This window comes from Desmodus rotundus, chromosome 1 (assembly GCF_022682495.2).
Source record: "Desmodus rotundus isolate HL8 chromosome 1, HLdesRot8A.1, whole genome shotgun sequence".
Taxonomy (NCBI): Eukaryota; Metazoa; Chordata; class Mammalia; order Chiroptera; family Phyllostomidae; genus Desmodus; species Desmodus rotundus.
In genome coordinates this window covers 187,354,904-187,379,142 of record NC_071387.1, presented here as the reverse complement: position 1 = coordinate 187,379,142, position 24,239 = coordinate 187,354,904, and the positions used below count along the sequence as shown (strand labels likewise).

General features: G+C 46.1%; 1 protein-coding gene across 6 annotated transcripts in view; it reads right to left on the bottom strand.

Annotated features, from left to right (window-relative positions):
* The window catches only part of TRIO (trio Rho guanine nucleotide exchange factor), a 322,397-nt gene that overhangs the window by 32,457 nt on the left and 265,701 nt on the right, over window positions 1-24,239 (bottom strand). For 4 of the 6 annotated variants that reach the window (XM_053913947.2, XM_071219719.1, XM_045186310.3 and 1 more), the window contains exons 35-37: window positions 6,625-6,917; window positions 5,079-5,249; window positions 2,384-2,479 (exon numbers count right to left, since the gene is read on the bottom strand). In XM_053913947.2, the coding sequence (XP_053769922.1) occupies window positions 2,384-2,479; window positions 5,079-5,249; window positions 6,625-6,917 (560 nt within the window). Of the gene's footprint in view, window positions 1-2,383; window positions 2,480-2,501; window positions 3,426-5,078; window positions 5,250-6,624; window positions 6,918-24,239 lie in introns of those variants that run through there. The other 2 variants (XM_053913973.2, XM_053913953.2) reach the window with 2 other exon arrangements.

Here is a 24,239-nt window from a genome sequence, read left to right as displayed (position 1 = left end):
GTTTGAGTAAGAGGGAGTCTCTGAACCCTGGTCTACCTGACTCCAAAACCTAAGCCCTTCCCACAATGCCAGTAACTATGTTGGGAAGAGACATACACGAGCAGAACTGGAAAGGGGGAATAAGTAAGTAAGAGCTGAAAGAGATAAGCCATAGAACTCCTCTCCATTTGGAGAACTAATTACAAATGAATCTCAGACCACTTAAATGGAATGCAATGTAAATGTGTTTAATAATGACTAGCAAGTTGACAAAATGTTGCCATATGGCATTCCTTGGGAAAACTGTTTCAATTCATAGACAAGACTGATTTTAGTGGTCATATATAACTGATGTGATGACTGGCTGTTTTGCAAATGTTTAAGGATGCTTGAAACTCACTGAATACAATTTCAGCATCCTTTGGATCATTAATCAACTTCTCTCAGAGACAGCCAGGATGTGCTTTAACTCAATCCACACTGACATGATCCCATATCCTTCACCAGTAGAGTCAGGTTCTTGAGTTATCTGCCAACTCCTAGCCGCCTTCCTTGTCCAACTTCCTGTCTGACTTCAAAGCCCAATGCACCCTTTTCGGAAGACGGCACGACTGCCCGAGGAGGGATTCCAGGTATGGCAGGGCAACAGTGTCAGTCTGAAGTTTTCCTGACGTAATTCCCATTTGTCCTAGTTAACCAGTTTCATTAGAAGCTGGTTAGGAGCGGGAGAAGAAATTGGAATGATGTGTATGGTACCTACCATACTGAGTGAAGGAAGACACATTTATAACTTTAAAGAAGTATACACCCTTTGATGTAGCAATTCTAGTGCTAGAAATTCGTCCTACAGACACGTGAATAACCACAGATGTAACAAGTGTGGATGTTTATAACTGTAAAAACCAACTGTAAAAACAACTTTATGTTAGTATGAAATTTATTTAAACAAATTATAGGACAATCATGTCTCTGTCCCTTGTTAGCTGGCCAAATTTTTAAACATTCCGTGTGCCTCAGTTTCTGCATCTGCAAAATGGGATAATAGCTGTGTGTGCCTACCTAATAAAGCTATTGTGGGGAGTATTTAAATTAAAAGATGTTTGGCACTTAGAATAGCACTTAGTTTAGAATAAGCCCTTGGTGGTATTATCACTGCACCCATTAATGGAATAGTACACAACTAGTAAAAGGACAGAGATAAATCTATAGGTACTGACATGAGAAGATCCTTAAGATATATTAAGTCAAGAATCTTAAAGGTTGAATGAGTCCATTTTGAAAGAAAAGGCATGTGCACACACACAGCCATGTATGCCTGCACCGTGAGGGAAACATATCAAATGGCTCAAAGTGGCCACCTCTGCAGAATGGACTGGTGGGAGAGGTAGGAGGCTTTCCGTTTGGGAGAGGTGACTTTTAAAAGACGTTAAATAACTTTACAGGGGTAGTATAATATACCAGTTTAAAAGTTGTTACCATTAGTGATTTTTCTCCTTTATAGTTAGGAAAACTGAAGAAACAGAAATATTTCAATGAGAAGCAATGCACACCTGTCTAAGTTCAAGGAATAAACACCTGATTTGGGGCTTTAATAAAGGAATCTGTGTCGACCAACTGACAATACAGAGGTCGCTAAGAAATAAAGCCCGCGTGTAACCATCACAGACCCTTCTCTCTCACACAGTGTAAATCCCAACGAAGGACCTCAGAGACAGCAAAAGGGAAGTGTTAACCTATATGAGTAACCACTGACTCTGGCCACATCTTGAGACGACTGGAATTGACCACATTTGTTACGAAGGTGCTGACATTGAAGACAATGTAGGTGAAGGAAAGGATCAACCTCTGCTTGGGGGCTTTGGGCCAAGACGGGTATGCTAACAATGTAATTTTGGTGGGGGCTTTGAGCCATGTGCTATCTTGATCTCTGGAGGGGCAGGGGTCAAAGGTGAGCCATGCAAGCAGTCAGTCTTGTAAATGTGACCGAGCCCCCATAAATGTCTGAATACCAACACTTGGGTAAGCGCTCCTGGTCGGCAATACTGTGTACATAATGCCAGACACTGTCGCTAGGAGAAGTCAGCACTGTCCACGCTGACTCCACTGGGTGAGGACAACAGGCAGCTTGAACCCGGAACCTTCCTGGGCCCTGCCCCACATCTCTTTTCTGGCTGATTTTAATCCGTGTCCTTTCATGCAGTACAGTGCAACTGTGGCTTTTCTAAAGTTCTGAGTCCCTCAAGTGAACCACTGAACCCGAGGATAGTCTCGGGGACCCCAAACTTATTAGCAGGATGCCAGACACCGTCTGTAGCCCAGAGCAACACACGGCCAAGGGCACATCCACCTGCAGCAGCACCTTGGAGCAGTTTCCAAACCTCAGGCTTTCTCTGGGGAGCCTTACCATCTTGCTTTTCACGAGTTCCTCAATTGCACTGACAAGCTCGGCTGCACTCGGCGTTTCGGAGCTGGTGGGGCGGACTAAGAGCCGAGAAGAGGCCTATGGAAGAAGTTAAGAAAGAGAAAGGGAGGGGGGAGGGGAATGCCTTATGTTAGTCACTGGACAGACAGTAAATCTCCTGTAAGCTCAAGCTTTTTTAAAAGTAATTCCAGACAAAAAGACCACAAGTTTGTCTTTGTTAGCATTTATTTAAAGTCATCCTTTTAAATTTACAATATTCTGACATGAAATATTAAATAAAACCTGTCTTGGATACATGTGGAAAGCAGACAATGTCTGTTTTTAATCCGCAGTCATGTAACATCATAATGTTTTTCAGAGAGGTGACTGGGCATGGGGAAATTCTAACTACAGCGCTTGCCAGCTGCTGGCTAGGCTATTGGCAGAGGGGGAAAAATATAGGGTCTGATCAATGGGAGCATGAAAGGGTTAAGGTCTAATGAGTGAATCCTTAAATAACCAGGAAACAAAACAAGATACTAAAAATGGCTTTACTGCACTTATGGGGTCAAAAGGAAGAAATGAGAAAGAAAAGGAACCAGGGTGCGCTGACCAGACAGGGAGGAGGGGGGACGAGCTCACCATTTTCTGTGCCATCCACTTCCCCAATGATTAGTGCAGAGTACAGAAGATCTGTGGCCGCACAAGCTATCAGATGCCGTTTACGGCTAGAATCAGGGTGTACAGGGGTGACAGTTAAGGGTCTGGGGGAAGGGCTGCTGAGTTCAAGTTCAGTAATTAGCAAACAGGGTGTGTTTGCAGATTACTTGCACTGCTCACTGATTGGAAACTAGAAGAGGGGCGTAATATGAACCTCGCTTCATATTAAGGACAGCGGAGATGCATGCGACACACAGCTAGCTGTCCTAACGATGCACTTCTCACAGCAGACAGATACGGATTTACGCATTTACAACGAGGCTTTTACATATGTGGATTCAGGTATGCACTTTGCAAAACGAATGTTGGCTTGGTCTAATGAAATCTGGAATATGAGGTGAAGAAAACAAGGAAAAAATTCAAATGGAGAGGTAAGGAAACTCAGCCAAAACAGACACAGAACACAAATCAACATAATGCTGCAGCGAAAGTTTACAAAAAGAGAAAACAGAACAAAACAAAATATTAGTCACAAAATCATATACTCTCTGGGAACATCACTATAAATTTTTGTAAATGAAGAATTGCTGTTGATAATACCTAATGAGATAACACACTAACCAATCAACGATTTTAGCAAACTGAAGAATATAGTGTGATCCCCTGTTTAAGAGGAGAAAAATACTCTTATTTGGTAAATAACCAGGCTTAGCACCTCACTTTTGTCTACCCATCCAAATTTAAGAAATTTCAGTTTTCTGCTTTTAAAGAACAGGATAGCTTCGACACTACACACCAGCTTCAGAATTGTTAGAGAAACGACACAGCCCCATTTCCTGCCGAGTCCACTGTGTGCAGTGGGGCGTGAGGTCCTCTCTCACCTCGGGTCCCACCCACCCCCAACAGCATGGGGTGTGCACCTCAGATGCCCCAAACTCCAGACGCAGACCCAAGCTACATCCTTCCGCCAAGACCTGCAGCTCCCTGACTGTGTACTGAGCGCCACAAAGGGAGGAGGAGGTAAGTTCTATAGCAAAGGCGCTGGAGAAATATCTGCCTTAGGTTGGACTCCTGTGTGATCTGCCTCGTCAGCTGTCAATCAATGGGCCCTGGCTGTCAATCAATGGGCCCTGGCTGGGCCCTGGCCATAAAACAGCCAATTGGGCAAGTGATTGTGATAGCACTGAGGAGGGAGCCAGGAAAGGAAAACAGGGAAGAATGGGGAAAACTGATGCAGACATCTGTTTTATTCCTAAAACTTAGTTATTGCCAAAAAATTAAAAAATAAAAATCACCAGTAATGACTTCACAGCACGGTTTTCAACACCTGACAGTCTGGAGGAGCACAATGGGCCAGGACGCGAGAGGCCGTGCAAGCGAGCCACCAGGCTTCCTTTTTGATATTTTAGGGTTCTACAATCGGGATATATTAAATAAATACAGATTACGAAAGAACTCTAAGAAACAGCAAAAGACTGACTTGGCTTGAAGCCTCCACACTGATCCAAGGAGCAGTTTCTGAACTGACTCCGGCCCTTGCACACCTATCCCCACGGTCCAGTGCCGTCCTGGTTTCGGGCATGTGGGAGAAAGGAAGTGGACAGCAACACCATTTCATCTGAACCCAACACCCCTGTGAAAAAACAGCTAACGGAGAGAACAAGAAGGCCTAATGCTCAGTGAGGACGCAGTCACGCAGACTGCGCCAGACTCTCTGCTCTCTCGGGGACTCTGGTCAGGATAGTAAAAAAAATGAACATTACTTTAAAAGTATCAATTACTGTGGCACCATCAAAAATGCACTGAACACATTTATACAAACGCACATGTATGAGAAATTGCACACATCCGCCTATTACTTAGTCTAACTGGACTCTGTCATTCTGTTGGGGTAAAGCCCAGCAGAATCTGCCTGAAAAAGCAGCACGTTTCCCAGCTGCCCCTGCACAGCCCCAGAGTCACCTATGTCCTGCAAGGAGGCTGGAGCAGGGCAGCTACGGCAGGGCCCTCCCCTTCTGTGCGTGGCCTGGCCGCCTACCTTGTCGTCCTGCGAGTCTGGCTGGAGCAGGCTGTGCTGCTGGATGGCCATTGGTGGGGGCAGAGGCACAGCGTCGGCCCCCTCCTCCCCTTCTTCTTCCCCGCAGCTCTGCATGCCCGACGACGAGGACTTGGAGAGTGTGCCGCTGCTCAGACCCTCGTTGCGGCCCCTCTGAAATCGAACCAATATTTGCTCGTTATACTCTAGGCCCTGATGGCCAGTGTCAGGTCACAGAAATGAGCCCTGAGGGGTTAACTGGAAAAACAGCCTGGACAGAAACTCGGATGGATCACAGGAACAAGCTCTTTCCAACCCTGGCGGTAACTTCGCATCCCTTCCTGCAACCCAGCCACCTTCCTTGCCAACATGGACGAGAGAAGGGCCTTTTGAAGGAGCTGCCAGTGGTATCCGATAGGCTTTGAACACATCATCTCATCTTCAAGAAGGAAAAAAAAAAATGTTCAGAAAGTTGAACCATAACCCTCACGGTGATTCAGGTCCTTTGGCCCACATTCGCTTCACTTTCGCTATCTTGCTAGAACAAAACTCAGGGAAATAATAATGGCATAAAAAAAGCAATCCAAGGTGCATTTTTAAGAATCTGAATTATCACATGAATATTCCTCTATTCTTACTTTAAGAAAAAATCTCAGTATTATTTCTGCTAAGAGGACACAGATTTAGAAAAAATAGGGCATAATGAACCACACGTTCCAATGCAAACCCGTGGCATGGCATGCCCAGGAAAAAAGGCAGCAGAAAACCCGCATCTGCAAGATAAATTAAATGACACAGGGCTTGTCTTTTCTCTCCAACTGCCTTTTTCTTTTCGAGTCTACGAACGGTCCCGGTGGGTCCAGTGAAAAACTCCTTGGGCCCCTCACTGACACCACCAGGGCTCTCGGCCCAACTTGGGGATCAGGAAAGAATTTTGTTTACGGTATAATTTAAAGACTCCTTGTCCCCAACAAAAGGAAACAAACAAACAAAAATCCCTGGCTGACCGACATACATTTGTCTTTGGTGACATGGGAATAGCCCGGTGTTTACTACTGGCTTAGCAAAGTAAATTACCTGGGTATTTCCTACTCAGGACAGATGTAAGTGTGAATATGGTGGTGGTGGGTGGGGAGTGGGCGGAAATAATTGGAGGACACACACATTTCTCTAGTCCTTCCACATCTGAAACTGGTGTTTTTCCTGCAAGGTGCTGCTCCCGGGGTTCAGTGCTAACCTCACTCACTAAATCTTTGGCAGCACAGGCCAGGACTGGTCGGCACCCTAGTTGAATGAGGAGGAGAAGGGCTGAGGTAGCATGGCACCCACTTGCTCTGGAGCAGGCCTGAGGTGCCCAGGCTTTGGGAGGGAAGGTCATGGTCTTCTGATTTGTTTATGACCCTGCTGACGTGGAAGTAGCTCTTCCTGGAGCTTATCCCCATACAGGGAGTTGAGTGGGCTCTCTGACACCTCCAGGCACACACAAAACACAGAAGCCAATGAGAGCTGTCATCAGACCAGCAGCTACGCCTACAACCGGGGTTCTGACCTCTTCGACGGTCTCGTCCTGTGGGGTGGCCGCGCTGTCATCGGAGTCCTTCTGCGAGCCGGCATCTGCACTCTTGCGGACCTCCCTGCTCTTCTTGTGCTTGTGTGCCAGCTTCTTCACGTGCCCGTCGGCCTTGCCGCTGCTCAGCCGCCGCACCGGGCTCGTCAGCCACTTGCGCAGAGTGTTGCCCGGGCGCTTGGGGCCTGGGGAGCTCTGGGCCCCCATCATGTGGGGTTGAAGGGAGGCCACGGAGGCAGGCGGGCTGGCATCGTTACTGGAGACGGACAGTGAGTCTGAAAGGATGAGAGAGAGACAGCAAGAGTGACTGAATGGCATGCAAATGCTCCCAGTGTCCAAGCAGAGCCATTCTGCCCACGAGCCTCGGCAGCACCGGGTGAATGTGGAGACTGAGCGGACAGCTGAAAGCTGTACCCTACTGAGTAGAAACGTCACAAAAGAAGGCCCATCCCTCAGACATACGCTTTTCAAATGGCTATCAAACTTGAGTTACGCTAGAGATGCTTTTACTCAAGATGTTCTGCCCCCTCCAAGAAACCCCAAGTGTCCAATCCATTACTATTATCTATCACAGATTTAAACTGTCAGTGTCACTTAAAATGCCACAGACACTGGCAGACAGAACGTTTAATTATTTATCCATTTTCTTGATAAACAAAAAACAAGAAAGAATGGTTTAAAGAAGAACTTAAAGGAAATCAAAAACTAATCCCGACAGGTAAAGGTTATTAGTCTGATTCGCTACCAGTGAATAAAAATACAACTCAATAAATGAATGCATTTGTGTGTGTGTGTGTGTGTGTGTAAATCAGTATAGATTTGACCGGGTCAGACTTTGTGACAGATGGCAGCCTTCTGGCAAGTTCAGTGTCAAAGGCACACAGTGGCTGTGGCAAGGCTGACGGGTGTGCTGGGAGATGCAGTCACGGCCCCTTGTTCACAGCCAGACTTTGAAACGACGCAGATGTGCACATCTTTGCTTCCAGCCTCAGCAAAGTTACTTCATGTGTCGGAGTAAATACCAGCAACAAATTAACAAAACAACAACACGTTTTTAAAAGAAATATGTGAGGAGAAGTTCTTCCTCAACCGAAATGCTGCACAGAAAATATATCCAATCTTCTTATTGGATCTTAAAAATTAAATATAGTCAACCCTGGGTTGATGATTTTTTAGGAGAACAAAGGAGATATAAAAAACTTAGGTAACAGCTGACACTCAACAGACCCATGGAGTTATGCGTGAGGCGTAAATTAATTTACAAATTGAAAACCAGGGTCCACAAGTTGGACCCTGGCCCTTTCTTGAGTGCTCAAATCTGGGACTTTACCAGAGCTAAATGGAATAAACACTTTACTTTAGGAAATGGCGTGAGGAAGGAGATCATTCGCTATGCTTGCTACTTTCTGAATCTTTTCAAGTCTCCACAGTAAACTGAAACAAATCACCGAAAGATTCTTTCATGCAGACACCTATACTAGCTGCATTTGCCTCTGCTGGCACTGCAGGCCATTATGCGATGCAGGTGGGAAGAAAGGGCGTTAATTCCCCCCCCCCCCCCCATCCCGTGATTACAGCGAGTCAACGGCAGTTCCCCACTGCAGCTCCAGACACCGGGACTAGACAGCGGGTGCCCGTCTAATTGCTGTGCTATGGCTGTCCCGGCTCAAGCCGCGCGTGGCACAGGGCGTGATCTTCCATGAACAGAAGCGGCATTTTAAGCAGGATCTCTCATCTTAAAAATCTAGATTTTCTCAGGGGCCGACTCTGGAATGGGCACAAGCTATAAGCGAGTCCAAATGCTGTTAGAGGCTGAGAAGAAAGGGAACTGGCTGGAGTGATCACGGAGGGCTTTGTGGAGGAGGCGGCACTGAAGCCAGCCTTTGCAGTAGCTGAGCCTGATGCCCACGGGCTAGAGAATGTAAGCTCCCTGAGGGCAGGGGCCTCTCTGTTTGTTACCTGATGTACACCTCGGGCCTCACCTACAATAGGTGCTTATTAAGTACCCAAAGGAAACGTCAGAAATCTCCTGCCTGAAGAAACAGAGCGTGCTGAATCACAGCCCACAGTTTAAGGACAGCCATCTCTCCAACGTATATACCCGCAGCTGAATAACTGCACGGGACAAAGACCTAGGAAGGTGGTGCACAGTGGAGGTGGGGCCATCCTGGGCAGGCTGAGCTGGGACTGGGTGTCACTGAGGGAAGTCCGCTGTGCCTTGTAGGAACGGGGGCAGGCAGGAGAAAGACTGAGGCCATGTACTTTAATAAAAGTAAATCAATTACAGGTCTTAACACTCATAGGCAGAATATTCAGACATCAGAAGTAATGGGGAACACCGCCTAAGTCAGCAAATGAACTTCACGTGTATTTCTGTGCCTTAAAACGAGAAGCCGGGGGGATTTGGCATGGGAGAAATATAGCACACAACATGAATTTTAAGTGCAGAGGACCTACCAGGAGCTCTGAGAGTCTCTTTGTCCACTAACACTAGCAGGGTAACAGAAAAGTGAGAGGGCCCTTGGACGGGGTGAGAGGTATGGGCAGGGCACCCCCCGCCTCCCGAAGGTGCAGACCTCTCCACCGGCCAGCACACCCAGCAGGCCTCAGCAGGCAGCACACAAGTACTGTAGTCAATCAGAGTGCCGCAGACAGCCTGGGGCTCCTCCTGAGCTGCGGCTCATCAAATCGCCTAAGTGACACGGTTTCACGGTACTGGAATAATTCTGACCCAGAAAAGAAATGCTGGCAGCAATTATAAACTAAAAAAGAATTTTTTGTCAATTTTTAAATTGTATCTTGAAAAACAATTTTGTTTCAGAAGTCTGAATATGTAGAGGAGAAACTTCATCACCTGCCTCTAAGACACTTTGTCTACTGCAGGTCTGACACACTTGTCACAATTCCGGTGGTGAATGAGAAAAGACAACCAGAAGCAAAATAGAGAAATGACTCCTCTCCCCCTTTGTTTTTAACAGTAACATTCCATTCTTTATGCTTTTGACATTCTCTGAAAAAGCAATAAGTTGTATTTTATTTTTTTCTTCAATACACAAACTCCTTTTCCCCAAATCAATGGATTATAATAGTCCATTTGTATACTCTTCACTGGATTGTGATGTAATGCATAAGTTTTAAAAACCTAAAAATTATTTAAATACAATCATTAATAGGATGAAATAAAGTGCCTGCCCGCTGTTACATTTAGTTACCTGAAGATCAGACCTTGTTCACGAGCCCAACTGCTCTCTTGCAAATTTGAAATTAAATGAACAGGTCCTGATGCAATCCAGTAGGACTGAGTTGCCGATGTTACTGGGCACTAAGGAAAGCATAAATCACACAGTAAACACCCAGCTTTAGAAAGTCCCTGATGGCTGAGACGCGCTGTGTCTGCAGAGCCTGCTCAGGCCTAAGTGCTGCTCAGGGGCCCCTCCCCCGAGACCTAGCCCTTCTGCTTCGAAGGGGACAGCTCAGGCCAATGACAGGAGTGGTCCTCGGGTGGAGAGCCTATGGCCAGAGCTCTATATAAACATTACAGGACAGCTCCTTCCCGGCTAGGTAACTGTCAAGATAGGAAGCTGGCCGTGACCTTGACTCCAGACTTTTCCCGGTGGAGGGCGCTCAGTCTGCTTTGTGTACAGCCACCTGCCCCGCTGCCAGCAGGCTGTGTGGCACAACCTGGGGGCCTAACAGGTACATGTGGAATAAATGATGATGGGGTGGATGAGAGAGTCGATGACGAGCTGCTGACCGTGTCCCAGCCTCTGCATCCTGCCGATGACTCAAGCCCCACATGTACGGTGATGTCCTGCCATGGGGTACGCCTCCGTCAGTGTTGAGATGAGCTACAAGTAACATCTATTTTTAGTCAAGTTCCAAGTTTGTGAATTATTACTTAAGAATGGTAATTCGGAATAGCTCAAGGCTACCCCTGTAACGGCCTGCACTATACGACACTTTCCTGAGAGGCAGAGCCAGGCGAGATGCCCCTCAGTGAGGGTGTGCGCGCGGGAACGTCACTCATCCTTCGTGGCACGGGCACGTGGGCAGAAATAAGAGTGCAGGAACGAACTGCCTGAGAAATGTAACGGAAAACTCATCTGTCGCTCTCGTACATTCCCCTCAACTCCCACATTCTTGGAAAAAACACTTAACACTCGGCACTGTGCTTTTCAGTACATGAACTTCCACCTTCTCTAAGATCGCCCGCAGCTCACGCCACGCTTTGTTTGGGAGTGTGCTTTCCTCTTTTCAGCCTGGGGAAGCTCCCCTCATTCGAGGTCCAGAGAAGATCAGTTGAGGATGTCAGAGGAACTCCAGACTTGTCAAGGGTCTGAGCCTGCCCCGGCTCTCCCACTCAGCGGCCATGACCCCACGCCAAAACGCTGGCACCTGAGTCTCCTCATCTCACACAGCTGTAACAGGATCGCATGAAGTCATGGGACTGAATGAGCTTTACAAACTGCCAAGTGCTCTTTACAAATGTAGGAGGTTGAGGCACAGTCCTCCTGGCCTCCCTGGTCTCCCAGAACTTAACGACACTGTATGTATGCAAACCGTGAGTACCCAGAACCCGGGGCTTTGCTTCGGTCACTTTTGTAGTCCCAGGCCCAGCACGCTCAGAAACACTCAAAGCCGTGTTTAGATGTATGAAGGATGAGTGAGTCGCTCTGTTACCAGCACGCTCAGACTCACTCAAAGCCTTGTTTAGATGTATGAAGGGTGAATGAGTCGCTCTGTTACTTCCTTTGTTTCCAAATAACTTGTCCCTTATGACGGGGACAAAGGAGACTTTAGCATAAAGAGATACAATCAGAACATCACAGCCATTTAAGAAGATGTTCCAGTGTGTACGCCAAAGTCATCTGTGATCTGCCCGAAGCCCCAAGAGAGAAAAACCAGTAAGTTGACCTCTCCTTATTTCAGGACGAAAACAACCCCCAGAAGATGGCTTCTTGGCTGAAGTCAGAGTTCACACAAAGTCCATGCTAGATTTCTTCTTAAAATAATGAAAAAGCTAAAGAAAGGAGGGTAAAGCTGGAGCCCTGACCCTCAGCCCCACACAGGAAAGAATTCCGCCATGGAATACACACACACACGCACACACGCCACTAAAACTGCTGGGAGAGGAGAAATCGCCTGCTATTCCCAGACTGTAAATTCGAGACATCTGTGATTAATAAAGCGCTTTTTAAAAAAATGTAAGAAGAAAAGGAAAAGAGTCCATATCCTGCTAGATGCAGACTAAGAAGGATCAGATTTCATTTTAACCCTTTCCTCATTTTTGGAATGGGGAAGACTTAAAGATGTTTGCCCTTGTTCTGGAGTAAAACCTGCACTGTTGAGTATGGCTGTGCCCTGAGTTGCAAACGCCGGCCTCCGAATCTGAGTGTGGCACCAAAATCTGTGCATGCCCTCGCAGGCTCTGTCGTACCTCTTCCACTGCAGCCTCAGCAGCATTCTCCAGCAGGGCAGAGCTTTCTGCTGCTTGTTGATGCTGGATCACTAGAGTTTGAAGCCTGCCTTCACCTTAAAATGATCACGTTACAGATTAATGGTCATTCAAAAGCAACGGGCCGAGTCCCAATCCCACTGTGGTGGGTCATGCACTGGGCCTTTTACAAGGCCTTCATTTCCTGATTGTGAAATGACTGATTCCTCACCAGGCTGCTGGGGAAAGGAACAAAAATGGTCTTTGTAAACTGATAGCCTAACACGAACATGAAGCAATACTCATATTTTTACAGAGAAAAAGAAATAGCAAAAGACAAGTTAGAATGTGGGGCAAAGTGGAGCCGGGAGATGTGTACAGACCCATCTGGGAGACGAGGGCCAGCAGCAGGGAGACCGAACAGTGAGGACAGCGAAGCCTGATCTCTTCGGATGGCCGGTGTCTCAGTGCTTCCCTAGGCACCGCACGTCTGCTGGGACAGGCACCCCCATCCCACACGCTTGCTGTCAGCCAAACTCGCACACATGGGACCTGCGCCGATCCCGCAGCATGTCGGAGGAGGCACGGCCGCCACATGGACGCATGCATTCCGCCCACACTGGGAGCCTTTCCAATAAACAGCTGTCTCACATTTCAAATTCTCCTCCACAGTCTCCAAGGACAAATTCAGCAAGTTCATTTTAAAGAAAGATGTTTCCATCTCTCTGTCCGTTGTAGGTGTTGGAGAATATCTGTTGCATGAGCAGCGCAGTGATGGCCTAACATATACGCTCTGAACCGGCGTAAGCCCAACGCAGAGCTCGGCACACTTCCAAAGCAAAGTGCGAATTTACAACTCTGGCCGGAAGGACTTCGAAAAATGTTTATCAGTTATTGCGAGGTGCAAGAGGAAGATAATTCAAGGACACTTTGGGGCAGCTGCTTCTAAAGTCTGAAGGTAATCCCATCAGACTATGTTAGAACAGACCAGGGCAGGGTTTAATCAGGGGTCCCTGGCCTACTAAACCTCTGTCTTATCAAGAATTCAATGCAGCAAACCGTGTTTTTATTTAGGAGATTCTTCATCCACATCAGGAAGGTTGAAATGTACGTGTGGAAATCAGATCAATAAGTTACTTAGGAAGTAAAGAGCAAATAAATTGTTAGCTTAGGACTGCTGCCTAGGTTGGTTCGAATAAACTAGAGCAAAATTTTGAGTAAATGATTCTCATCTCTATGCTTTTAAAACTGGATTTTAATCCCCTGCTTTTGGGATCAAGGTAAACTTTTGTTGGAATAAAAAATAAATAAATAAAAACCAGACCACGTCACTCTAGAAATCCTCTTGAAGATCACATAAAAAGTGAGGTAGTCTGTAAGTTATTTTTCCAGATGCTCTTCTAGGGTCACATCATCTCTAAATTTTATAGTGATCACGTCACCTCCACGTGCTAGGTGTAGTGACTGATGAGGGTGATGAGTACGTCAAAGCTGGGGTGTCAAGGGGGGAATTTCGGGAAACCGACCTGCCCAGATATGGTGATGCTTTTGGTGGTTCAGAATATAGTAGATCTTTTTAGACTATTTTTCCAAATTTAAATCTACATGCAATTTGTGAATAAGTGTCTGAAAACCCAACTGATTTCTAGTTTTTCACTCTAGCTACCTTAATCTTACACGTTTCACTCCTCTTCCATGCGTGAGCCAGGGACTCTCTGTTCCTAGGGACACTGACAGTCACCAGGGATCGAAACACAGACTTGAATTGGACGCCGCATCCTTGGCGCGTGGCTGCTTTTCCGCACACACCTGGCTTCAGGTGCCCTAGGGTTCCAGGGCTTTACTCCACGCTCTAACTGTCATGCACACTCGTGTGGACACGGGAAACAATCTTTTAAAAAAGTCAGAAGCTGTGCGGCGGCACTGGGCACTAGTTTGCAGGGTGATAGCTGAAAATGTGGCAAGAAAACAATGGATGCAGATTTCACAAAATTTCACAATTTGGTGACATAGTTTACAGTGGGTCCTTAAAGGCAAAAATGTGAACTCTGTGTTTGCTTTCAAATATGAAGTGAACACAGAAAACATAATGAAGAAAGATAAATTTCCCCAACTTTTTTTTTTTTTTTTTAAGTAATCCCTGGATTCAACCAGAGGTCCAGCATAGCACAGCCCACGGCTCTCACACTGTAATGAAGAACACATGGTCTTTGCTGCCTGAGAAAATGCACATAAATGACCTACACATTCATGTTGCCCCCCCCTCCACAATTCACAGGGGAGCCTTCCCTTGCAGCCCACCTGGGGACCCCTGAATAAAAGAACACAATGTAATCACTGGCATTAATTAAAACAGACTCAACTAGAAACAATGGGCTCAGTCAGGAACAATTGCTCTACCTTTTTGTGAGGGCTGAGGGCCAGAGTGTGGGCCGGGTGCACACACAGCAGTTTCCCTGTTCTGTGCTCTAGGCTCAGGGCAGTGTTGTGACAGGGGACAGCCACCTCCACACCACCGAGGGGGGAGCAGGAGAGGGCGGGGTCCGCCCCACCTGACAGAACATGTAGACACAGGCCGCACGGGCTCTTCTCACTCTCAGGGAAGCTCTGAGTGCCGCTTATTCCTAGGGCGGTTTCTGAAAACAGTTGAAACGTTACGGAATCATTGGAAAATGTGGCTATGTCAATGAAGGCAAAACTCCAAGCGTCATTTTTCCTCTTAAACTCTTTCTTGTGAGGGGAATGCTAACCTGTCAGAATTTCTCGTCAGAAAACCATCTCATTTTAAAGGGCTTTCTCCATTTAAATTTCACCACTTGCATTTTCAATAAAGAAATGTAAAGAAACTTAATGAAAGCAGACGACATAAGCCTGCGTGGCCAATCAGATAAACAGCAGACTGCATACCGCTTAAGTGCAGATCTGAAAGCACCTCAGAAATAACGAATGAGCAGGGTCGTTACTGACAGTGGGTAACAAAAAGAATGGGTGGGTTTTGATCAACGCAGGAAGTTAATGCAAACCTACTGACATGAGTTAGCCGGGCCCGTAATAAAACAGGGCCTGGCTCGTCTGCTGCATGAGGGATGCTCTAGGGCACCAGTGGATCTGGGGCGGGTGACCATTAACACTGGGCTGTTGGCTTCCGGAAAAAGAGGAGCTTGGTAGATGCCATGGTTAGTGACCCGCAGCTGGGCAGAGGCAGCTGTAGCAAGAGGCAAACTGGCCCCTGCAAAGACGAAGCTGAGGAGACATCCTGCTAGCACTGCTGGGTGGGTCTGGCCTGCCCAAAAGCCCCTCCAGCAGGTGGGTTGATGGGGAGAACCAGGCACATGTGGGTCAGCGGCTGGTCAGGTGTAGACATCCATACGCTGTTACTACCACACAGTTACAGAACACAACTGGTGTCTAGAAGTTCTCCTCTTTCAAACTCTGCTTCAGGTCGGAGCCTGCTTTTGGGAGTGATCCTTCTCCCCTCAGTCCAGACACTGGCTTTGTTCAGGGACAGTTTTGAGCCTATATTCCTGTCTTGGAACAGCAGGGCCACTTTCTCTGCTTTTTATGGGAGCTACAGCCCTTGAAATATACTCTTGGGAGATGAAGAGCAGGCTTTTCCTGCAACCAAAAGTCTAAGCTGTCACAAAAGGAAGAGAAACTCCCCAGGGAGGAGATCTGGGCTCATTTCTGACTTTTACAAAAGGACAAAAGCAGATGTTTCAAGATATCCTTGCTGGATGAAAGAAAAGACAACTTTTCAAAAAAAAAATTACATAAAAATGAGACCGGAAACACACACTCAAATCCTGCACGGTGCAGGCATTAATGTCTACCAGAACTTTCTGACACTGCCCAACCCGGCCCTCAGGCTCCAAATGCGGGAGCCACAGGGCTCTTCAGCGTCCCTGGCCGGAGGAATCACGGATGGGAGGAGGTTTCCCGTTAGCCCTCACGTGGGAAGTTTGACAGCCAGTAGGTGGCCCCACTGCCCACACCAAGCCCCATGGTGACACTGCTCCACGGGCAGTCCTGGGCAGTGGAAGGGACTGGGGCTGTCCTGACAGCACTGAGCACAGGGGCTGAGGGTGAAGAGGGCCTTGGCAGCTCACCTGGTTCCACCCTGCCCGCCCCCGCCCCCACCCCCACCCCCACCACACACACACACAGGATGAAGCAAAAGGTGTGAGCCCCAGTCCAGGCTGCTTCACCGAGGCTCTGCAGGAGAGGGCGCTGCGTGTGACTGTGTGGCCACCCAGGGCCCCGCCATGCAGGCAGTTAATGACATCCTGCAGCATGCTGATCTTGGCCCTGGTCTGCTTACAGGCTCGGAAACCAGGAAAACTTCTGAATGCTCCTCTATTCAGTTGGCTTTTACAGAGGCTGAGACCCTCTGTGTTCCCAAGAAGTCAAATGATTAATATCGCTTACACAAAGGAAGACTAAAACACAAATCCTGTGTTTATCAGATTACTTAGCATTTAGTATACTGCTGACTTAGGGATACTGAGGTTGCTCTGTGATAAAATAATGTGTTCTTGATTCTTAATTTCTTCATTTGGGAAGTCACTTCCCAGGCAATACAGTATTTGTTCTTGTTCTGAATAGATAATGGTTCTTTGAAAGAACAGAAAGTGAATTTGAGGGGAAATAAGCAATCACAGGATGCTCACACAACATTCCCTCCGTCTGATTCTGGCTTTCAGAGGTTCTGACAGTAAGAAACATGAATATTTAACCTGTGGACACAGTTACTCCTGATATTAAACACAAAGTGTTAGTCGTTGAAGTTCTAATCTTATTTGAAGGAGGCTTACATTTGGAACCACATTCTTCCTGATGAATATTTATGCTTTTGATTAACATCTTCTTATTACTCATTGGAAAAAAATGAAGTAACTTAGGCTATCTGCTTAAGGAAGAAACCAAAGATTTTTTTTTAGGGGTGACAGGTAGATTTTCAAAGTTGGAAGTGTCTTTAAATGAAGACAAAGACATCCCATGTAAAATGGTTTAAAAGGACATTCTGCAGTTAGCAGTTTAAACTATGCGACTGATTTATTGTAGGTGGTGATAGCTTTCCCTTCACTTATATATAAATTAATTATTTTAAATTAAGACCAGATTCAGAATACTAACATGCAAAAGTCTTTTTCCTACAATTTAGAAAATGCATGAATTGCATAAGAACACACCTAACCAAAATATGCTATAAACCACGCAAACTTATGTTTTCATAAAGCCACATAACTCACTTCATAGAGCCATATACTCATTTTTACACAGCATTAACTAAAGCAAACCTGGCCTTGGAATGTTCTGCAGGGAGCTTGCCAAACTGTATCACTCTTCACATCATCTACCCACAGGTTAGCTGAAGTTTCAGTCTCAAGGGATGGAATATTAGTTTAGAAAGAGTTACAGCTGTGCGGAATCAGGAAATGGATGATCTCCCCCCACCCCAAACCACAAAGCAAATATCTAGGACATTATATGCTAGGGTCCCTGGTGGTTTGGTTCAAAAACAAAGAAATGAAAAGCCCTAACCAATTAGGAATTCCTTTCACAATTATATTTTTGTAGCACCTCTACCAAAAGCCCAATGCTGCTCTAATTAAAGCTAAGCATGAGATTAAAATGTTAACCACACAGCTGAAAAGGCAAGAAGCCCAACACGTCCACTTCCAAGAACACAGGGGGTAAGGGCCGCAATCTCATAACCTCATCTAAATTTGATTTTATGACATCCTGCAGGCCCCCCACTCCCCTACAAGAACTAAATGGCACTGAATTTTAGTTTTCAAATTATGATTTTGCAATTTTTTGAGGACTGCCTGCTCTCTTTCCAGGAGATCACATGCTAAAACAACAAAAGCCAAAAAACAACAGAACAACAAAAAAAACCCAACCCAGAAATAAGAGAGGGTTGGAGCAACTGCTGCTGGTTTATTCATGTATCCAACACGGGACCTGAAATCTCCATCCGTAACGCGCCTTGGGAGAGGAGTGACTGAGTCCAGGACAAGGCAGCTCCTAAGAATGCCCTGCACCTCCTCACCAATAGTCATCCTTTTAGGAACTCTTCACCAGTCGGTGCTATTGCGGCAGCTGAGTAACTACAGTGAGAAGGAAGGAAGGAGGGCAGGAGGCTGGAGCTATTCCAGGAAGGAACAAAGCAGGCACAGAGACAAAGGGAATGAAAAGAACGCCTCTGCTAGGAACGCCAATTAATGCACAAATTCTGTCTTTGGCTTTAATTAGTGCCCCATGTGACAGAATGGCACTGCCAGGGCAGGGAGGGAAGCAATGTAGGAAATAACCAAACAGCCTCTACCTGGGGAGTGGGGATTGGGGGTGAGGGAAGAATGACCGGGGTAATCGCTGTATGTTGGCTTTCTTTCCAGCTGGAGAAAGACAAAGGAAAAAAAAAAAACATCCAGTTTTTAGTTCTCATAATAAGCACTTTCCCTTCTTGTTATTAAAGACTCCTCACTCAACTTCACAAGGGCTACTGGGCCTTTGGGCCAGTAACTCATCCCGCTTTAGGAGACAAAAGAGGACAGGGAGTTGCCTTAGGGCTACACCCTTTGGCCCAGAAGTTTTCGGGTGGCGGCACCCTTAGACAGGATAGTAACTCTAGTCACGCTGACACGGTGTAGGTCCATTTCCATGACGACATGAATTAGAATTAATTTTAACCCACTGCAACAGTAGAACTTTCTTCAACTTTGCATTTGAGAAAATAAATGATAGAAAGGATTGAGATGACTTCTTTTAGTCAAATTTAAAAAGTATAAATAAAATATGCATTACTTTACATACAAAAAGACTGGAAGAAAACGTGTCCACATATTATCTGTGGTTGTCTATGGGTGTTATTTCCCCCTCTTTGGCTGCATATGTCTGTGAATTTTCCAATTCTTTTTTTTTTTTTTTTTACAATTAGCATATCATTTAAGAGAAATGACATATTTTGGGGAGATGCACTTTGTTCACATTTGTGAGGTTTTATGTGAGAAGTGTAAAAAAATGACTAGGGCTGTGGTTCCTCCCAGTCCCCTGCCCCCGCCAGTCCTTGGAGACAGGAAGAGGAAGTGGAGGGAGCCTCCATGCCCGGGTTCCATGGCTCATTACCCAGTGCCCCAGGCAGACTGCACTGGGTTTATAGACTTGCTCACTCACCCCCGAGGCCAACTTTCAGCACCTGGAAGAAATTCTTCAGAGTAAAAAAGCCGTAAATTTGTGTTCCCCTGAAGCCTAGCTAAAGGGAAATACTCAGAAAGACCACATACCAAAGAGAGACTACAGCTGAAGAGGAGGAGGCTGCTCCCTGTCTAGAGGAGGAGGAATTCCGGAACCCAGAGGTCATTTCCTCCGAAGGCGCCTAACTTGGGGCCTCCAGGTTTCTCGAGCACTTTGAGGGAACTCTGCAGTCTATTTTTTAAATTTGAAGTTCTTAAATTAAAACTTTTAATATTTAAAATTTTTATATTTGCCCTAAATAAGGCCAAATAATTTTAAATTTCTTTACTTTTTGGGCTGGAAATGTATATAAATTCAGTGTGTAACACTCCCCTGCCCCAAACTGTCATCGTAAGCTCAGAGTGACAATTAAATACAGCTCTGAAAAGTGAGAAGTGAAAAGTGAGAAAACAAATTAAAATTATTTAAAAATTGCAGTCAGCTTAAAAGGAAACCAACCCTTTTGTGCAGCTTTGGAGAACATAAGCAGGGCAAGCATGGTTTTTGTTGTTGTTTTCCGAGGAGGAAACTGCAGTTGAGCGACAGCAGCAAGGACTTAGCCAAGGTCACACTGGCAGGGGAGAGCCGGGACGGAACTCTGGTGGTCTGGCTTGCACCGCAGCACACTGTTCACATTGCATTATGCCTCCTGTGTCTTAAACTGACTCATTTAAACACACTGGAAGAGCAAAAACGCTCTGAGGTAGAATTCAGTTTGCACAGTAACTTCTGTGAAACGACCGGTCTCCACAGCTGTAACAATACAGTATTGTGCTGAGTGCTGGTGTGGTTTCCGCTCACTCCCAGGAAACTGACTCTCCCGGGCACTGGTGTCCTTGTGTGAAGGGGCCCTGCTGGTAACCTACTTGCATTCTTTCAGAATGGGCTCATACTATACTGCAGCAAAAAAATGTCTTTCCTACACTTAGTCTTTGAAATATTTTCCTTTAATTTATTTTAAAAAATTGCACTGATAAGAATCCATACTCTTCATCAAAACCAAAGAAGACTTGAAGAGAGTTCAGGAATGAGAAGGCACAGAGTTCACGCTCCCTGTACACGGACCTGTTTAATGTCAAAGAAGATCGCTGCATTTACGTCCTTCCTGACTTGGGGCACTATGCCCAGCACTGGGGCAGATTCCCTGTGCTTTATAAAAGGGTACAAACTTACTTCAGAATGAGAACAAGTTTAATATTCCACTATTGTATCAGTATAACTGGATTCTCCCACTGGAACCCTCTTAAAAGATAATTTGTAGTTCTTCTGGACCCCACCGTCTCTTGAGTTCTTGTCCTAACAATTAGTTAGCAGTGAAACTCTCCAGGCTCATGGCTGTGTAAGGTTTTGGTAACGGCAACGCCTGCAAATAAAGACATGCTTCCATGCAGATTATTCCAAACAAGACTAACTCACACGTGGACAAGGAGGACGCCCCAGTGAGTATGTAAGAAAGCAGAAAAACTGTCTATTCCCAGGGACTTCAACAAAGATCCCCAGCCTGCCTACGGGTGTAAAGAAAGGCTTTGTAACCCTCTCTCTGATTTGACCAGGCACTTTAAAGTTACTTTGGGATTTATTTCTGGAATATTACTCAAAGACATTTTTTCCTTTTCAAAAAGATGCATGTATACTTTTCCACAACCAATTAAGTAAGTAGAATCTGATTGTATTAAAATATCACTCATATAACATGGTATTTAGGAAATTATCTTGGAATCACTATGAAGGTTTGGAAAGAAATGGACAGTCATATTTCTCCAGAAAAAAAAAAATCAAACTAGAGTTTTGCTTTCTCTCCTCTCTTTTACTGTAAAGAGATTTTTTTCCCATGAAAATTCCAGAAGACATCAATTTCTTTCCAAATTTGCGTTAGCTTAAGATGATTGTGGTGACAACTTGGATAACATCACCTACAGTTTCCATTATAGTCTGAGAACTGCCAGAACAAAAATATATCTAGAGAAAAGCAAAAATATACTAACATAACTATCCTCCAGTGTTTAAAAACTCAAGTTAATGATGTTCCTTCAGAAGATCACCTAGGGAACTAAAATACTCCTACGATTTGAAATTCCCTGTATAAGAAAAATGCTGTTTTCTTAAAATTCCTGACTCTTTTTTTTAATCCTCACTCAAGGATATGTTTATTGATTGTAGAGAAAGAGGAAGGGAGGGAGGGGGAAAGGGAGGGAGAGGAGGGGAAAGAGGGCAAGTGGGGGGAGAGGGAGAGAGAGAGAGAGAGAGAGAGAGAGAGAGAAACATTGATGTGAGAAAGAAACATTGGTCATTTGCCTTATGTGCCACAACTGGGGATTGAACCCACAACCTAGGTATGTGCCCCGACCAGGGATCGAACCCACAACCTTTTGGTGTAATGGGATGACACTCTAATCAACTGAACCAGGGCTAAAATCCATCACTTCTTGGCAAAATTGCTCATTAAAATATTTTGGCCAAAATGTTGGGGATGTTTATAACATACTGACGGGGGTGCTCTGTTGTTACTCCCATTCTGCAGGCAGAGCGAGTGAGTTCAGAGAGATAAGGCACTTGACTAGAGACCAGCAGCTGCTGAGTGGCTGATTTTAAACCAGACTTCTGGTGTGCTCAACTGTTCTTTGCACTGCACAGCCGTTACTATTTTCAGGAGAGACCATATGGAGCGTCTGCCCTCACCCACCCAGTGCAAGACTCCTAGCGCACAGCGCTCCCGATGGGCACCCCAGCTTTAACTCCTCCAGAGAGCGAAGCTACTCTTGAGCAGTTTAGTGAGCATAAATATGAAAAATGTTATGGCCAGTGGCTTTTAAAAATGTTTTGATAGCTTTGTGAACAAAAAAATACAAGAAATGTTATCAAAAACAATGTTTACACCAGCAAATTTAATATCCACACAACCAACATTTATCCCCTTCGGGACCCGTCAATCAAAGGTAATTTTGTTGTTTTCCTCTGGTATTTCACGAACAAACATGTCAGCGGTGCCTCTTCCCCTTCACAGGCTGAAAGACATTTCTGAGCCTCCCTTTCCCTCAGATCCCCCTTCTTTTCTGGGTCCCTCCTCCTCAGCCCTTCCCTACTGAGCTCACAATACCCACTGTGCCTGCCCAGCTTTCACCCGATCCCCACGGCTCGCTCCTTCTAGCTCCCACTTCTGAGACACACATGAATAATGGCTGGCAGAGAGTGGAGGCCAACATTAAAAGTGCACCAGGTCAGGACTGAAATTCTGGCAGGGGCCATCCCTGCGGGTCTGCAGGAGACAGCCTGTGAGAAACTCATTTTAACGACTGCACAGCTTGGTCCGATGTCAGAGGTTACTGCTGGAGAGTTAGCCTCCTCTGCAGCACTGCAGGGGTTCTGCGGGGACCCACAGACCTACCGTAATTCCTCCCCCCACTTCATTCTTTTATATCCTGCTGCCTTTTCCTCAAATGGAGGAAAGCTTATTTACTTGGCATGAATCGTGTTTTCTTGTCTGGATTCCAGTTCTGTGTAAAACTCCAGAGCCTGGCACACACACACTCCCTGGAAATATGCTGGTGGTTACCGGGAGACCCTTCCCCCACGTAACTTTACAGTATCTTATTATATGGCTGCTGTGTTTAAGAGAAGGAACAAGAGAACCTAAATATAAATGCAGGACACTGCAATTTTCTTGAATAATCTGAAAAATCCCAAACAAAATTAAACCTGAAACAGACATAAGACCAACTGAAATCCTAAGAAGGCAACTGGCAGCTTAGATTACTTTAGACTGTTTACATGCCATGTATGAGAAGAAAGGGATAATCAGAAGCAGTCCCCAGACATAAAGAGTGCCTCACAACCGAGCAATCAGCATACGACTGCACAGAGAAGAGCCCCCCGTTTCTCCTTCCGTTCCTGGAGGTCCCCACGAAACACCCCCACCGCACAGCACTCCCCTCACACGCGGTCAGCACCCATCACTCCAGGGTGAAAGCACACAACAGTTCAGAGTGGAGTGCACAGCGGTCGTCCCAGCAGCCACCTGGAAGGCAGCGGCAGAGGGTGCATGTGCAGGAAGCATGGGTACCTAGGTCGAGGATCCAGTACTTGCAGGTGCCGGGCTGCCCACTGCTGCCGTAGGCTGAGCCGACGGAGGAGAGCGAGTCCAGCGGATCAACCGGCTTAACACCGTTCGGCATGGTGCGTGCTGAGCGGACTGGAGGCTGAAAGCTCTGATCCCTACACGCTCTGTCCCTATGAGCAGCCAGAGTAAGCCACTCTTCAGCAAAATCAGATAACGGTTCAACAAGCCCTCAGCAGCAGGCTGGGATGGCCACAGTGGCAGGCACACCGGCAGGGACGTGCACCCCTGGGGCCCAGCCACAGGCGACCCGCAGCTCCTCTCCTGGTGGACAGCCACTCCCTCTGCCTGCTTCTCAGCTCTGCTGTACAGTTGGGTTTCACATGGGGGAATATCCAGACGCCCTGGATTACATTCTACCACAGTGACTCTAATTGGAGCTCAAGGAAATTCTGAGGGCGCAGTGAGAGCCAGATGTTTCTCCTCCCCTCCACCAGCCAGAGCTTCGGTCTCTTTACTCAGTGAAATGTCAGGTGATGGATCCGCGCCAGGCTTTCTGACTTGGGCTTTGTGAGCGTTTGGATGGAGGTCTTCTCTGAGACATACAACAAACAGTGCCTCCTGGTGTGACTTGATAGCAAAGAGAAACTGGTTACATCACTGTGCTACAATGCCGCTCCTCACTTATTAGAAACATATCTTCATTCGTCTTTACAAGCAGCAGCCATACAAGTGAAAATAAATACCCTTATTTGTGACTTGTAAATGCATTTTTTAGTAAGGCATCTTAAAAGCTCATTTTTGTCCTTTTGGGAAATTGGATATTTTCTTTAGCTGACATAAATTCTTGCTCTTTATTTGAAAGTTTCCATG